This window comes from Falco cherrug, chromosome 4 (genome assembly GCF_023634085.1).
Source record: "Falco cherrug isolate bFalChe1 chromosome 4, bFalChe1.pri, whole genome shotgun sequence".
Lineage (NCBI taxonomy): Eukaryota > Metazoa > Chordata > Aves > Falconiformes > Falconidae > Falco > Falco cherrug.
This window is the reverse complement of record NC_073700.1, coordinates 43,780,811-43,796,611: the sequence shown is the minus strand read 5'-3', so window position 1 is coordinate 43,796,611 and position 15,801 is coordinate 43,780,811. Positions and strand designations below refer to the sequence as shown.

The 15,801-nt window shown below is 36.8% G+C and overlaps 1 protein-coding gene across 8 annotated transcripts in view; it reads left to right on the top strand.

The window, feature by feature from the left end:
• The window catches only part of MRTFB (myocardin related transcription factor B), an 85,386-nt gene that overhangs the window by 57,976 nt on the left and 11,609 nt on the right, over positions 1–15,801 (top strand). For 7 of the 8 annotated variants that reach the window (XR_008732157.1, XM_055709865.1, XM_055709868.1 and 4 more), the window contains 5 exons: positions 6,668–6,808; positions 8,299–8,546; positions 10,168–10,321; positions 12,498–13,520; positions 14,913–15,068. Coding sequence is in view for 7 of the 8 variants with exons in the window: in XM_055709865.1 (XP_055565840.1) it covers positions 6,668–6,808; positions 8,299–8,546; positions 10,168–10,321; positions 12,498–13,520; positions 14,913–15,068 (1,722 nt within the window). In the remaining variant the exon portion in view is untranslated. The remainder of the gene's footprint in view (positions 1–6,667; positions 6,809–8,298; positions 8,547–10,167; positions 10,322–12,497; positions 13,521–14,912; positions 15,069–15,801) is intronic. The other variant, XM_055709869.1, reaches the window with a different exon arrangement.

The following is a 15,801-nucleotide window of genomic DNA, read 5'->3' as shown; positions in this document are numbered from 1 at the left end:
AATAAGGTTTCCCACATAATTTAAACGTTCTCTCCTGTAGTTTTAAATACTGCCTAAGAAATTTGCTGTTTAAGAATATAAAATAACTTTAATGTTGATTTATAATTTTTAGTATTTTCTTGAGTTCCTTACAAAGAAAGTCACTAAATCTGCAGTGGCAGACAAAATGTTGTCTTTATAATAGAGCACTTGAATATGTATTTAAAGAACAGTGGATTTGAATGAAAACACTTGACTGAAATGAGTTTTGCAAGAGAGCTCTTCTTACAGTAGTTTCATTTTGTGATTTAAAATGGGCAGTAACATTGCCTACCCTATCTTTAAACACATTATAAAAGTGCTGATGTAAAAAATTTACAAAAACAGTAATGAAACAAACATCATGTACTAGAAATTAGTTTATCTTTTATTAGCTACTGAAAACCCAGGATTATATGCATAATCATACAGTTATCTGGATGCTTCCAGATATCTTGTGCGGCACTTGCTTCACAGGTCTTTATCTTTGAGTTACTCAGCGAGTTTATTCATTAATGATATATATGCATTTATTTAAAGGTTACTATGTTTAGCTTAAATAGATTGTTTATGTTTTCTGTCATGCCTCAGCTATTAATTTTAAACTCACTAACTTAAGCCCAGTTAAAAGGAGAAGGTTTTGCTTTTAACTAGATTTCTGCAGCTTTCATGGAACAACTCTGCACACAGAAAGAGCCCCACATTAAGGCTCCAGTGGCAGGAAAGCCAAGCAAAGTCATCACATGTTGTCTGATGGCAACTAGCTTGAACAGTCAGCAAACTCCAAACTAGCCAGATTTAACAGTACTCATCCCCACTCATTAACAGCTTGTTCATTTGAGACTGACAGAGCTGAGTAAATGACAGATTGTGCTTATATTCTGAGTTATACTTGCCTAGAGGAACCATTAGTTTTTGTTCATGTGTTGAAACGAAGAGTAACAAAAGTTTTGCCTTCTATCAATGCTGAATTTGTTGCTGAATCCAATTTACACGTCTGCTGAGCCATTGTGTGTGCTAGAAAAAAACTCCTTGAGCCTGAACTACTGTTTCTGCCAGTAAGCCCACTTCCTGTTGTGCATAAATGAAAGCAGCTGTATTGTCACGGAAAAGTAATTTATGTTTCAGATTGTAAACATGGATAGAATGGTAAAATGCATCACTTCGGTAAATTATTTAGTGGAAAGACTTGGGGTTTCGTCACAGTATTATATATATGAAATGACTTACCAATAATCTGTTAAAGGATAGTGCACTCAGCTTTGCGTACTTGGTACTGATATACCACACATTTGTACGCAAACACAGAAATGTGAGTAATGGTGTCATTTTTGTTTGATTAGCTGAAATGTTTTGTATTAATTTGAGGAGAAAGTCTGAATTTGATGGAAATTCAAAAGCTTTAGGACTTCATCTTACTTCATTTCATGCAAGTCTGTACCTGGTAAGAACAAGATGTTCTGGCCTGTATAATGCAAATGTTAAAACTCTTTATTTTAAAAGAATTTAAGAGTGTATCAAAATGTGGCCAACGTGTGAATGGTACTACTACAAATGTGTAATATTCTTGAGGTTCATGTTGATCAACTGTAATCTATAACAGATCTTTTTCAGGAGGACTTCTTAAGAGTTTTCCTTCATCACTTTCTCTACTACACAAAGGAGGAAACGATGCTTAACTTTGCAGTTCAAATTATTTTCATGCTTGTCTTTTTATTAAGCTTTCTTTTAGAAAATGCATTTATTTATATATTCAAACTCTCAGAGGATTCGTAGCAAATCCAAAACAATGCTGGACACAATGCACAGCACATCTGGATTTTTTCACTGTTCCCTAACATACAGATTTGAGATGTGAATTAGGTTTCATGTCGAGGGAATGTAATTTTTGTTGCATAAATTGAAAGCAAACCACATGAAATCAGATACCCAAGTAAAGAGTTAGGTTCCTAATGGAGAGGTAAATAAAAATACTCAAAGCAATACATGCCAAAAGCTTTTCAAGTAGGAAGCATAAGACAGATGGGTGATTGCAGCAACACAGTAACAGAGCACTTGATTGAAAAAGCACTTCGGATAGAACTTCAATCCTTTGCTTATGGATTTCATAATGTATTATAGCCACTTCTGTGCACAGATCTAAAATGCAAAGTTGCTCTTCTGCAGAATAAACCAGATGTTTACCTTGTCATTCCTTTTGAAATAAGGAATAACAGCACAGCATGTCTCTACAGGAGATGTGTCTGAGAAATTGCTCCTTTGTTCTTTTAATTTCCTTTGGCAAATTTTAGGTTTTATTACAACATAAAATACAAAGGATGTTTTGAAAATAGCAGAGTGCAGCCAGAGTTCTTTTCGAGGGTTCCTCCTCCACACGTTTCCAGGCCTCAGAGGGTGTAACATAACTTTGAGAACTTCCAGCTCGCATTGACTGATGACGTAAAACTTGCTTTAACCTGATGTATTTGCATCTGTTAAGGATTAGGCACACTACTCTGAACAGATCAAATTGTGGTGGTCACAGTTCTGAAGACATTAAACAGCTATCTTCAAAACAGCTGAAGTATTTTGCTTGATGAGACAGAATATAATGACTGCTTTCCTAATATATTCACTGCAGCTTGTTGACCTGCTAGATGCTTGTTTGCAGTTAGAAGAAAAGGTGCAGAAATCATATTATTGGTAACTTGAAATAGAGTATCTGTTCAAAGGAAATAATGTTTACATTATTTTACAAAGTAATCAAGTTAAGGAGTAGTAACCTGTTAATTTATTTTTTGAATTTAAAAATGTATCAAGTAAATGATAGCACAGTTCATTGCTTCATCTCATACTTGTGGGTAAAATTGGGAAGTCTGTAAAAAGTTTTGTATTTAATGTAGCTATTAATCCTTTGTAGTTTAGGGTAACAACTAATGGAAGGAAAAAGCAGTTTACTCTGTGGCAAGAGGAGAATATTTAACACCATGATTTTCAAACAGTAGGAATTACAGAGGTGGGGTTGTGGGGTTTTGTTTGGGTCTGGACTTTTTTTTTTGTTTGTTTGGGTTTGGTTTTTTGTTTTGTTGTTGTTTTTTTTTAAGTTACTAACTCCTTCCCATTTTGAAGAGTTTTGTTGTGCTGTCATTACGGAGGTGCTTTCATAGCCTGTAAAGGGTTGCTAAATAGTATGTTTGAAGTCACGTTATCTGTTTGGGTTCAAAAAGGATTAGAATGGTGAAGGGTGAAAGAATAAGTAATGAGTAAGCTGAAGTATCAAACATTTAAAATGTTTTTTAGATGGGGCTTCAGGAAAAGAAAATATAAAACCCAGCAAAAATCAAGAGATCACTAGAGTTTGCCTGTGCTTTACGGTAATACTGTACATGGTACACTGATTCAGAGACAAACTAAGAGCTTTTTAAAATGTTACTGGTATAACCAGAATAAGCTTTTTAAACTTGATAGCAACAGGAGTGCAGCACGCTTGGAATACAGCATCCAGAACCCTTTTTTAAAGAGTAAGTCCCTCTGAAGTCCTCTGCCAATTCTTATGCAAGTCCGGCAAGTAACAGATACTGTGTAGATAGCGGATGCTTTCCAGAGCAAACACTTTGAAAGTTGGATATAAAAATAGAGGCATTTATATCTTTAGCCTGCCACCATAAACTGACACAACCCCAAGACAGGCATGTGCACAATGTTTCAGTGACTAGGCATGGCATACTAAATCCTGCAATTTACAAAAGCAGCATCAGGAGCTTTGCCTCTGGATGGCTGCGCTGCAGAAGGATCGAAACCACTATACAGTTTAGGTAAGTTACAGTGAGCTAGCTATAGCTGCCTGTTGGCAACTGACAGCTGAGAACACAGCAAAATGTATAAAAGAAATGCAGGGATAGAAGGGAAAACAATTATAATTTAATTGTAAGCAAGAGTCAGGGAGCTTGGTGCGTGCAGACTCGCAGCTTGATAATTGCCATCCCAGCAATACAAAAGAACCAGGACATCAAGTTGCAAGTTGTGTAGCAAGTGTTTTTAGCAAACTGATTTAAGTCCTTTGTGATCCAATCTCAAGGAAGAATAGTAGAGCACAGGAAGAAATGAACTGGGGAGAAGTACCCATCTGACTTAAGTAGAAGGCAGGAGTTCATAATGTATTCTGAATATCAGCATTACTGATAGGAATATAAGGGAAATGGATGGGCTTTTTATAAAGGGATGTTGTACTAGGTGGTCTGGTTGCTTTCTTAACTAATGGAGGTGATCTCATCTGTCTGGATTTAATACTGTATGATATTAAACACTAACAAAAGTGGCGAAGATGGAGATTAGCAGAGATAAGACAGAAAGAGAAGTATTGGGTTGAAAGGAAGTTGGTACCAGTGCTCTGCAGGAGTTGACTTGGGGACGTCCTCTTTTCGTAAGAATGGGTCACATAACAGAAGTGGGAAGGCATTCAGTACAGTTGGACTGTTGTTATGCAGAAAGAACTGGTTGATTTGGCTTTTAGGAGAAAAATTGAATTCCAATAGAATGGAATAGTTCTTAGAAAAAAACACCTCTCCTTCCCATGAAGGAGGTGTGGAAACCTGGGGACAGACTCAAGAGAGAACTGAGGAGGAAGACAGGTGGGGTACAGTGGTCAGCAGCAGCAGTGAAGTGGCTGAGCTACTGTGTGCTTCCTCAGTTCAACTGCAAGTATGTTAGAAGAGATGATGCCAGTAGAAACGTTAATGCCACTGTGAGGATCCAGTGAGACCCCATATGGAATATTCTATACATTTCCAGTTACTTATATCCAAGGAAAGACTAATGAAAACTGTAACACAAACAGGAAAGGATGATCAGAGAATGAAAAATCTCTTTTATGAGAAAAGAATAAAAATTCATTTCTGCGGCTAGAAAAATGAGGGCTGAGATCTGTTGCTGTGCAGAGTCTATATCCCATCAGAGGGATATTTAGTACAGAAGGAAATCGGTTTTAAATCAGAAAACAATTTTGGCACAGAAAAAAACGCTATGGCAAAGTTAAGCCCAGTGAAGTTTGGTTATTATGTATGAAAACTTTTGGGAATCTCCTGGTAGGCATAGTGGTGCCAGGATAAGAATAATAACAAAAGAAGTCCTGAGCGTATATGGAATTTAGTAAGTTTACAGAAGAAATTATACACATGGTGTTTGTAACAGCAGGGGAACAAACTCAGTAAAGTTCAGGGTACTGGATTGTACTACATGGTAATAATTGTGCTAGTGGTCAAATACAGAAGAAACATACTTGCTGGCACAGTCAGAGGTGTGGTTGCCACAAAAATACTGTAGGAAGCTGTCTCTTCAAAGGCATCTGCTCTGCCGCTCCATGATCATCCTGAGACGCAAAGTTCATTTTCCTAGGTTGATGTTCGACCTTCGTGGAAGAGGCTTTTCTGGCAGTAGTAGTTTGTGTGATAAAATTCTCCTTATCTATGTGTACACAAGATTCTGACTTCAGAGGCAGAAAATACTGAAGGCCTCAATTCTATAGTAATAAAGCAGCGTTTTCTGTTATTTCAGTAGGCCGCCTCAGTATATGTACAGTGTGTCTAGAGTCAGATTTTAATGCTGCTTCAAGCAGAGTAATAACAAACGGTATTATCTCTGCTAATGATGCATTCCATTCTGCCTTTAATTATTTTCTAACCCTTATGTCTCCTTTTACTTAGAATTAATACAATTTTGTTTGAACATTTTTTCTTTATTTGGACGCATATACATTCAAATCCGTGATTATTTGGTTCAGGAAGCCTTCATACATGAAACTTGTTAACACTAACAAGAAAATAAATGTATTTGATGCAATCTTTTCCTGTAATTCTGACTGACTACCTTGAAGAGAAGATTTCTTTTGTATTCTTATGCCAGGAGCAAAAGTACTTTAATGACAGCTGTTAGTTCTACAAGTATTTTGCAATTGCAAAGTTAAGAACTGGCATCAATCAGTCAGTTAATCTGATTCCAGGCTACCAACCAGAGACAAATACATGTTAAAGTAAAATGTTCCTGACTTGAATCAGTGAGGTTACTTCTGAAGGCCCTTCCAGCTCTTTTTTTATGATTTTGTAAGAAAGACAGGGAAAAAAAATTGCTTTCATGACATTTCTTTTTTTGCTTTCATGTATGTTAAAAGGAGGAAAGAATTCTGCAAATTAAAGCAACAATGGAAGAGTTAGGAAAACAAAGCCCTTTCAGAGAGCTTTTCTTTTTATGTCGTTACAAGTACTTTTTGGTTATCATTGCTTTTACCTGCAGAAAAAAGAACAATAATAAGAAATAAGTTAGTGTTGGAAAAATCTTTATTATGATACGCTACAAAAATTGATATTAAAATCAATTACTGTTTCACTTTGGTGAAACTAGAAGTAAATCCTTTCTTAGTAAAACCAGCTTTTGGATACATTTACATGCAGTAGTTAAAATACAAACTAAGGAGTCAAGATAAGAAACCAGTTTATCTTATTCGCTGTATTTGAAGTGTGCCAAAATGTGCCTTGATGGAAAACTTGTAGACATGTACATTTTATGAATTTGACGTGACGGTGAATTGTCTTAACTTTTTCACATTTTTTCAGTTATTCGGATGGTGGATGTTTTTAATGTTTCTCTTTTTCCTTATATTTTTTTTTAATACTAGTATCCACCTTTAACCTCTCCAGTTCCTGAATTTCTCAAAACTCCCTCTACAATTGAACAGCATGTTACACGTTCTACTGCTACAACCACCCTGACCACAAATACTGTTTCTGCAGCAAAGCCTGGGCCAACGTTAGTAAAGGTAGGTATCTGTAATAACAGTGTCTGAGGACTATGTTCTTAATCTGTGTCCTTTTCCAATGTTATATTTAATGAAAAAACCCACAAGTAACGTTATAGCGCCTAAAACTAACAACAACTTCTGTTAGTCTTCAGGAAAATGTACTAGGTTGTTGACTGAAAGCTTCTGTATGTTAAAATCAACGATTAACACTTGCAGGGACTGGGTCATTATTTCGAGAGGTCCTTACGGTACAGTTGACAGAAGTTTTCAAGCAGAATTATGCATTGCATTGCTATGGAAGTTTTTAAGAAATAAGGGTAACAGATTTTTGCAATACTAAGCTTTTACTTTCTATTGGTGAAAGGAATAATTATCTTTTCTAATCTAATTTTGTATGGAGAATAATTTAATAGGAACAGAGGCAATCGCATTCATAGTCTACCTATAACCAAACTGGGAAACAGCATTGCTCCTTTTCTGCAACTGTTTTCTTAGTTTCTTTATTGTATAAGTAGAACACAAGGTGTGAGAGATGCTACTGTATCCTTGTAATGGAATACCAGAATAACATACTCAGTTCTCTCATCTGCACTGACCTAGCCAGCAGTTTGAAAAAGTTTTTAAAATACAATTAGAGAGAGGGTTGTGTTGGAAGATGTCTGTATTTCAACAACACCGCCAAAGGTCTTCAGCTGTGTAATGATATGTAGATTTCTGCCCAACTACAGGAAATTAGTTTTTGGTTAAATTTACAAGGATGGCCTCTAATAGTCAATTTCTGGTAGAAATTTGGCTGTATCCAGTGAAATCACTGGACTCGCACCAGCTTACTTAATGCAGGACATTAATGACAAATTCCAATATCCCCCAAAACCAGGCTATCTGTGTAATAAATGTGCATGGATCAACACAGGACTTCTGCTTTGGTACCTTCTGTATGACTAGGTAACTGCCTTTGACTTTTCACTGAAAATAATTTCAAAGAGCTTGTAAAGGAAGAGTTCTAACACACGAGCAGGTATCACTAATAAGGATACTGCTGAAAGTTTCAGAAGAATAATCCTGTAATTTATAGGAATGCCTGTCCCTGATTTTATCTAGACCTGTAAGTACTTGTGACCTGCAGGTGTTTACAGATAGACTTTTAAGTACGAGCTTTTACCTGTACAAATTTCTAAGTGTTTTTGAACTTACCTGTTTAAGAAGAATGCATCTTTGCAGTGACAGCTCATACCCAGCAGAATCCCTTAACTTCATTTGCACCATCCATTAAGAAAACATTCACAAACTGAATTGATGACCCTTTCTTGTGCAAAGTAGAAGCCAGCTGGAGTACATTAACTTTTCAAGGATGGTAAGCAATTCCTTTGGGCAGGTTTGCAGGGATAATTGTGTTCAGCAACTCTGCAGTCAATACACTCCTGTATGCTTTGTCTTTCTACCTTGCATAACTGCTTGTAAATGAGACGTCGGTTATAGTTGTTTCAATGTTTTCCATCCGTAAACAGCAAAGCCACCCAAAGAATCCAAACGATAAGCATCGGAGCAAGAAATGTAAAGAACCTAAGCCAAGGGTGAAAAAATTGAAGTATCATCAATATATTCCACCTGATCAGAAAGGTGAGAAAAATGAGCCACAGATGGACTCCAACTATGCTCGGCTACTGCAACAGCAGCAACTGTTTTTGCAGCTGCAGATCCTGAGCCAACAGCAACAACACTACAACTACCAGACAATTCTGCCAGCACCGCTGAAGTATGTGAAGCATTGTTTGTGTCCTTTAAAGAAAAGATACATACATCAGTTACAGAATTAGTATATAATTATTCTAATTAGCTTTAGAAGTAAACATATTTTACAAATGTTAAGAGACAACTGGAACCCAAGAAAACTTAAATGGCCATGTGCATCACTGTGGGTGTATTATTTGCCTCATTTAACGAGGTGATGAGGTGGTTCTCTTGTTAAAATACTCCTGAAGTCTGATAAGTCTTTAAGTGGTCCTAGTTATTTTTATTATTGATGTGGAAACAGAACTTCCTACCTGTCACATGCATTTTTTCCAACCCAGATGCATATTTGAAACTCAAAAGCATTTATACAAAAGCAAGGAAATTTTGACTCCATTTTCACTCAAATAGGACATAGGTAGGCAGAGCAGAAGAGAAGCTTACAGGTGATGGCTTTTACAAAGGCAGGTACTACTGTTGTGTTTTTATTGTCTTTTTACATCAGTTTCACAGACCACATTTTTGCAGTTTAAAAATAAGAAGAAACAGTTTTTTTAAATTAGGTAGCATTTGTATAATGTTTATACCCTCATCTCTAATGCTTATATGAGTTCTTGATCAGTGTTGATCTTTAGCACTTTTAACAGAGAGAAGTATACTTTCTGACTATAGGTAGAAGCAGCCAGAAAAATAAATCTTTGAAGAATTGCCAGCACTCTATAGCAGCATGAGAAGCTGACTATCTACAGAGTTTCATTCTTACTGTCTTAAGACCAATCTTTTCCTAGAAGTGCTTATAGTGTAACATGCCACAGCCACACAACCCTAAATTCACGTAACTTTCATCTGGTTTTTTTTTTTTTTTAAAAAAAAATTAGTTTTCACTGAGTTATTTTTCCTCAGCAAGTGAGGCTAGAAAAGTTAAAGGTACCATCTGTGGTTATATTTATAATTACCATGTATCCTAACATTTGGATAGCGATGTTTCTGCCTGCTTACCCACACTTCTTATGTTCCATTTACTGACATTTCAGAAACATTTCTTCATAAATCAGTTGAACAAAATAAAAGAGCTGACTTATGGTCCCTAGTGTAAATGATGGCATTTTTAATTTTTTTACAATTATTTTGAGATCCTTTTATGAGAGTCGTCTTATGAGTACAGCCGGTAACAATGCATCATCTTCATAGTAAACTGCCTTCACGTCGGTCCCTATTATATATGAACATTGGATATGTCTGTAGGGTTGAAACATAAGAGTTCAATATCGTGGGGTTTTTTATTGATGACAAACAAAAAACTAACTAGTTGCCCTAGCTGATGATTAATTTGTACAAACCGATTCTGCAGTCCATAGTATTCTTCAGGGATACCATGACAGTAATGAAAATTATGAAGCATAAATTAGTACACTTAACTGAAGAGAAAATAAAATGTCAACATACGAATCTATTATGTTTTCCTCTGTTCTGTTTTACTAAAAATACTTAATGGTTAAATGTCTTATGTTGAATATGTATTTGTAAAATAAGTTAGTTTGTTCATTAACTTGATAGACACTAGATTCAGAATCACAGCCTCTTGACTGAAAACATAATATATTTAGCATTGACATTTTTGTCCCCCTTTTTCCTATCACTTGAAGGCCACTGAATGACAAACAGAGTAACAATGGGAATACGCCACTGAATACTTTGAACAACAGTACACCGACATCAGCTGCCAGCTCACCGAGACAGAATAGTAATATTCCTAACCGGAAACCAGGACCTCTACCTTCAAGCTTGGATGACTTGAAGGTAAAAAATAAGAGGGATTTGTCCATTCCTGTGCATCACTATAGATCATAACTTGCAAATTTTTACTGTCAAGAATAAGCTCAGATATTATTTACCAATGAAAACTGTACTTTCCTCTTACCTGCTTGGCATAATGTTGGCAAAGTTTTCATACACAAGTCTTCTGGGCTTGAATACTTGTTTTGATTTAGCCTCCTCACATGCCTGTGCTCTAGAAATGACATTTATTTCCCAAAGAATTAGAAGAGGAAGAATAATTTCAGACAGATTGTTATAGGTACCTAATTTGATACTTGGGGTAAACTGTTGAGGTGCACTTCATGTGAAGTTTTAGCCCAGGCTGGTTTAAACACTGCAACAGTAAGTTCCTCATGACAAGTTTAGTCTATCAGTGAAGAGGTTTAGTTAAGCAGTATAAATTAAAAGATGCCCTAATAATAACATATTCAGAGAGCTTACTGCTATAAATACAACACAGACATAACACTAATAAAACAGAAAATAAAGGGTCTTTCCAGAATTCAATGCATCATCTGAAAATGAACACTGAATTTTATAAAAGCTTCTTATCAATAACCACGTAAACTCTGTTTTTAAACTGTAACATGAAGGTATTACATAGGATTTTCTTACTTCAGAAATACCGTAACAGGAATTAATACCACGAGGGACATAAGGAGCGTTCCTCTGAGCAGCCCGGGGGTGTTCAGGGGGCGAGTACAGGAGTGTGCAGCCGCCCTCTCGTGGGCAGTTGGATCCCCTCGCCCTTCCTTTAGCCAGCGCCGGGTTTCGGAAGGATGGCACTGATTTTTTTTTTTTAGACTTGAAGGGATAAAAAAAGAGATTTCGGAAGATCAGATTCTCAAAACAGGAATGTGGTGTTGCCAGTTAAAGCCAGTCTTTTAATATGAAACAAGTCTATAAAATTCGACTCAAACAACAGCGTCTGAAGTAAGCTTTTCAAACATTTAAGTTACTAACTATTAACTTTTTAATATATTTCATTTATTATCTGAATTTGTGCTTTGCAGTGATTAAAGCTGTTCACTTATCCATTTTTGCATAATGTATCGGTATTCCTGCTAACGTGGTAACAATAACATAAGCTAGGCTTGCAGACCTGGTGGTGGTGGTTTTAACACTGAATCATCTAAATCAGTTCTGATAAAGAATTCAGAAATGCATTGTCGAAAAACAGAAAAACTGGAGCGTACTCTCAAGCAAGTGTAGAGGATACCAGACTGGGGGAAACAGCTGATAATCGTTGTTAGGTAGGCAGCTGCTTAACATAAAATTGCTGTAGTTCTTAGAAATGTTAAATGGATTGCTGTGACTTTTCATCACTTCCAAATCATGAAGACCTATAATTTAAAATTCTAGACTGGCAATGTACTGAAACATTACTGAGGTCACTATTCTATTTGTTTAGAGGTAGCTCTAACGTAAGTATGGTCCAAACACTCTACAGATCGATGTGGTGTATGTATATCATAAAAAGAAGCCATTCATTGTGACTGTTCTTTTTTAATTGATATTTTAAAGCACAGAATTAATTTACACCTAACACTTTTGCACTCCACTTCGTAATCTTACTGGAAAATTGAGACGTTTTACTATAAGAAATGTGGTTAATTTTAACTGCTTACACTTTTTATGTTTGTAAAAGAAACCCAGATGGCACCTAGCTGTAACTGTTCAGTTGCTAATTGGACAGTGAGCCTTTTGTGTTTGACAGGTCTATTGAATCACCCAAATGATCCGAAAAAAATTCTCAGAAATACATCTGTCTGTCTTGGTGGTGTAACAAAGGAGTTCAGCGTGCTAGCATTCAGTTTTTATCTGCACGGCTGCCATTGTCTACATGTTTGCTTCAGAAGTTTTCAGCCCAGAACTGGAGCTGTATGTTCATTTCCCCATTTTGCATATTTATGAAAAATTATCATAACTTTGTTACTATTCATTGTACAACAACCGAACACTACTAAGATTTTGGCCACTTAAAATAGTGAAAGTAAGTAGCAGGTCAGTGGTCACGGATCGTGCATGCTGTCAGAACTCAGAGGCCTAATAACCAGTGAATATGGCAGAAATATCTATTATTAAGATTTAATAAGGTAGAATGTATATAAATAAGGTTTTAAATATTTTTTTACTATTGTGCTTTATTTTATTGTAGGTTGCAGAGCTTAAAATGGAGTTGAAATTGAGGGGATTACCAGTGTCTGGAACAAAAACAGATCTTATTGAGCGTCTGAAAACCTATCAAGATCTTAATAACAATGGGGTTGCTACTAGTAGCTCAGTTACAGTAACCACTTCTGCTGGGGCCACAGGTAACACTGGGGAAGCGACTGTGGCATTTCCTGTTGCAACACTAAATAAACCAGTGGCTAATACAGTATCCAGCTTTCCTCCAGAAAAAACGTCTACTGGACCTGGCTGCAAAGTAGTAAACACTGAAAACATTAGCTCTCCTTTGCCTATATCTCCCTCTCCTTCAGAACAATCTAGTCTAAGCACAGATGATACTAGTATGGCAGATACTTTCACAGAAATGATGACAATGATGTCACCATCCCAGTTCTTAACTACTTCACCACTAAGAGCAAATATGAGTGATGATAATCAGAATCGCAGTAGTGGAAACATCTCAGCCATGGAGTTTGATGTAGCAGAGAAGGATCGCAAGCTTCAAGAAAAAGAAAAGCAGATTGAAGAGCTCAAAAGGAAGCTGGAACAAGAGCAAAAACTTGTGGAAGTACTGAAAATGCAACTTGAGGTTGAAAAACGGCAACAGCAACAGTCTCAGACTTCTAGTAATTCAGCTGCTTTGGAACAGACACAATTCAGTGCTGCTATCAAAGATGAAAAAGCTCTTACCGACTGCTCTAGTGCAAGTCAATCTGTACCTGTAGCTAGTCATTCCTTAGGACAATCGGTATATACTAGTGGCCAGAATCCAGTTGCCAAAAAGGCAGTTGTTATCAAGCAGGAGATACCTGTGGCCAAAGCTGAACCTCAAAATGCCATTTCTCAATTTTATGTTCATCCACAGAGGCAGCCACAAACGGCAGTTGTTGCCCAACCTCAAGCTTTATTAACTACCCAAGGAACTGCACAGCTGCTCCTTCCATTATCTATCCAGGGACCAAATTCTACCGCTGCAGTACAGCTGCCAGTTGGAAATATTAAGTTGCAGGTAAGGGTGCTTTTATTTTTCATCATGGAAACTGCATGGCACTATTTGCATGTTTTAGTATAAACAGGTAAATGTGCTGCTTGTAACATTAACTTAAAAATCAGGCTTACACTGTTTCTGCTGTAGGAAAAAGAGTAGAAAAATGTAAGAACCAGTCTCTTTGTAACAACTTCTAGTACTTGCTTTCTTTGTGACTTTCGTTCCTAGGTATTCTTTCCTGGAGAGTAATTGTCTTACCATGTACTGCCTCCTACATAGTTGAGTTTGATTTATATCAGCATATACCACTGTTTTGTTAATTCCAAATTGTAAGAGAGAGCTACAAACCCAGTACTTTATTTTGAGGTACAACTGTTTGCAGAATGTGTGTTTGAACTTGTGTGGTGATGGCTCATTATATTTACAAATGTGAATGCTAGTTGTAGAACTCCAGTGAGTTATAAAAGAAACCATGGTTACACAAATATTATTTCTAGGCTGGTTATAGGTTGTATCACAGTGAATAATAAACCAAGACAGGTTATAAATGCAGAGGTGTAAGAGTAATCTGATCGATAACCTGTTGGTCTAAGGTAGGATTAAGCATACACTTCCCAGTGGTGTTACTGGGACATAGCTATATGAAATCCCTGCCACCCACATGGCTATTGTGCTAGCAAAAAAAAATTCTTTCAGCTCCAGCGTGTACTTGGCTGTTATAGCATGGTGTGAGCTTAGGCTTTGGTGCTAGCCTGTGCACCATCACATTTAGCAATACTTAGGAGGGCTGTAAAATTCTCATGGGGATGGACCCCACAGTCTGCAGTGCAAGAGCTATTCCTAGTAGCTATGTACCAGACAGATCCTTGTCTAAATTGTTCTAAAATCCTCCCAGAATTCTGTAACAACGTTAAGCAGCTCGTTCTGGTAATTCACTTCATTGATATTGCAGAAGGTTTTCCTAACTACCAGCTAAAATTGTCTTTCCTGAGGTTAGACACAGTTCTTGCCAATTGCCATATATATAAAAAAATAAAAATCTGTGATCTTAAAACCCACCTTTTTCTTACATCATCAGTTCTGTCTGTCTTGTAACTCAAACCCAGTTCTAACAGTCCTTTCTCATTGGTTTTGCTCTCTCTCTTACTGTTGTCGTTGCTCTACACTGGACCCTCTCCAGTTTGTCTTCATCTTTCTTAAACTCTGTTAGCAAAATAAACACCACCTTTTAGCTGGGAACTCACCAGTACCAAACAAACAGAGTAAAAATGTTGTCTCCTCTACATGGTTCACTCCCATCTTTCCCAGAATACATGCTATTGCTGTTCTGCACTATCTGTGCAATAGATTTTTACATTATGTCATTTGCTGTGAGATGATGAATAATGCAAATGTTCTATCTTCATCCTTTAGGCTCAATCACAAGCTGGAATACAGACTCTGTCACAAATACCTGCTCCTATTTCTTCCTCTGGCCTGGTCCAGACAGCACCTCAGATGCATACTTCACAATCAAAACAAAATACCATTAAGCAGCACGCACTTGGTCAGACCCAACAAGTCAGAAAGGTTTGTGGATAGCAGTAAGCATTAAGATAAATAGTTGTGTAATCTAATTCTAGGCAGTGCTTTTAGAATCTTTTATGTGTCATCTGTGTCTTACATAAATGATGTTTGTGATACAATGGGGCTTGTAACTCCTTCTCTTTCCAAAATTTTAGTCTGCAGGACTTTATTTTCCAGTTGCAAATAAATATGTAAGACTATTGACTTTTTATCTTAGTGGTACTCTTACGGCACCACTGTTAGTATGTTTTTCCTCATGCTTGGCACAAGCGGTATATTCCAGTTTCTCTTACTTGCCACTGGCTCAAAATAGAAGATATCCTTGTAGAAGGCTCTTAAAGAAAGCTTTTACCTATGACTTTAGAGACTTATTCTTTTATAGGAGTTCCTTTTAGTTTTCCTACTTTTCTTGTTGATTTTATCCTTGCTTAGAAAGCAAGCTATGGATTCAGATACGGAGGATAGCAATTTCAGTGAGTCAAAACGCCACCATACCTACAATAAAACTCTTCCTAGGGAATGCTACAGAGAGATCCTTTTCTTCCTGTCCAACCAAAATATTCAGCTCTCAAATTTCCCAGTCCAAAACATATGTTTATCAGCAGTGGGCGCATGACTGAGTGCCAATTCAGCACCAGTCATCCCAAAAGAAAAGGTTTTCGCCACCTTTGAGCCTCTTCCAGGCTGACCTCTACTGTTAGGAACTCAAGAGATTGGTTTTGGACATTTATTGCTT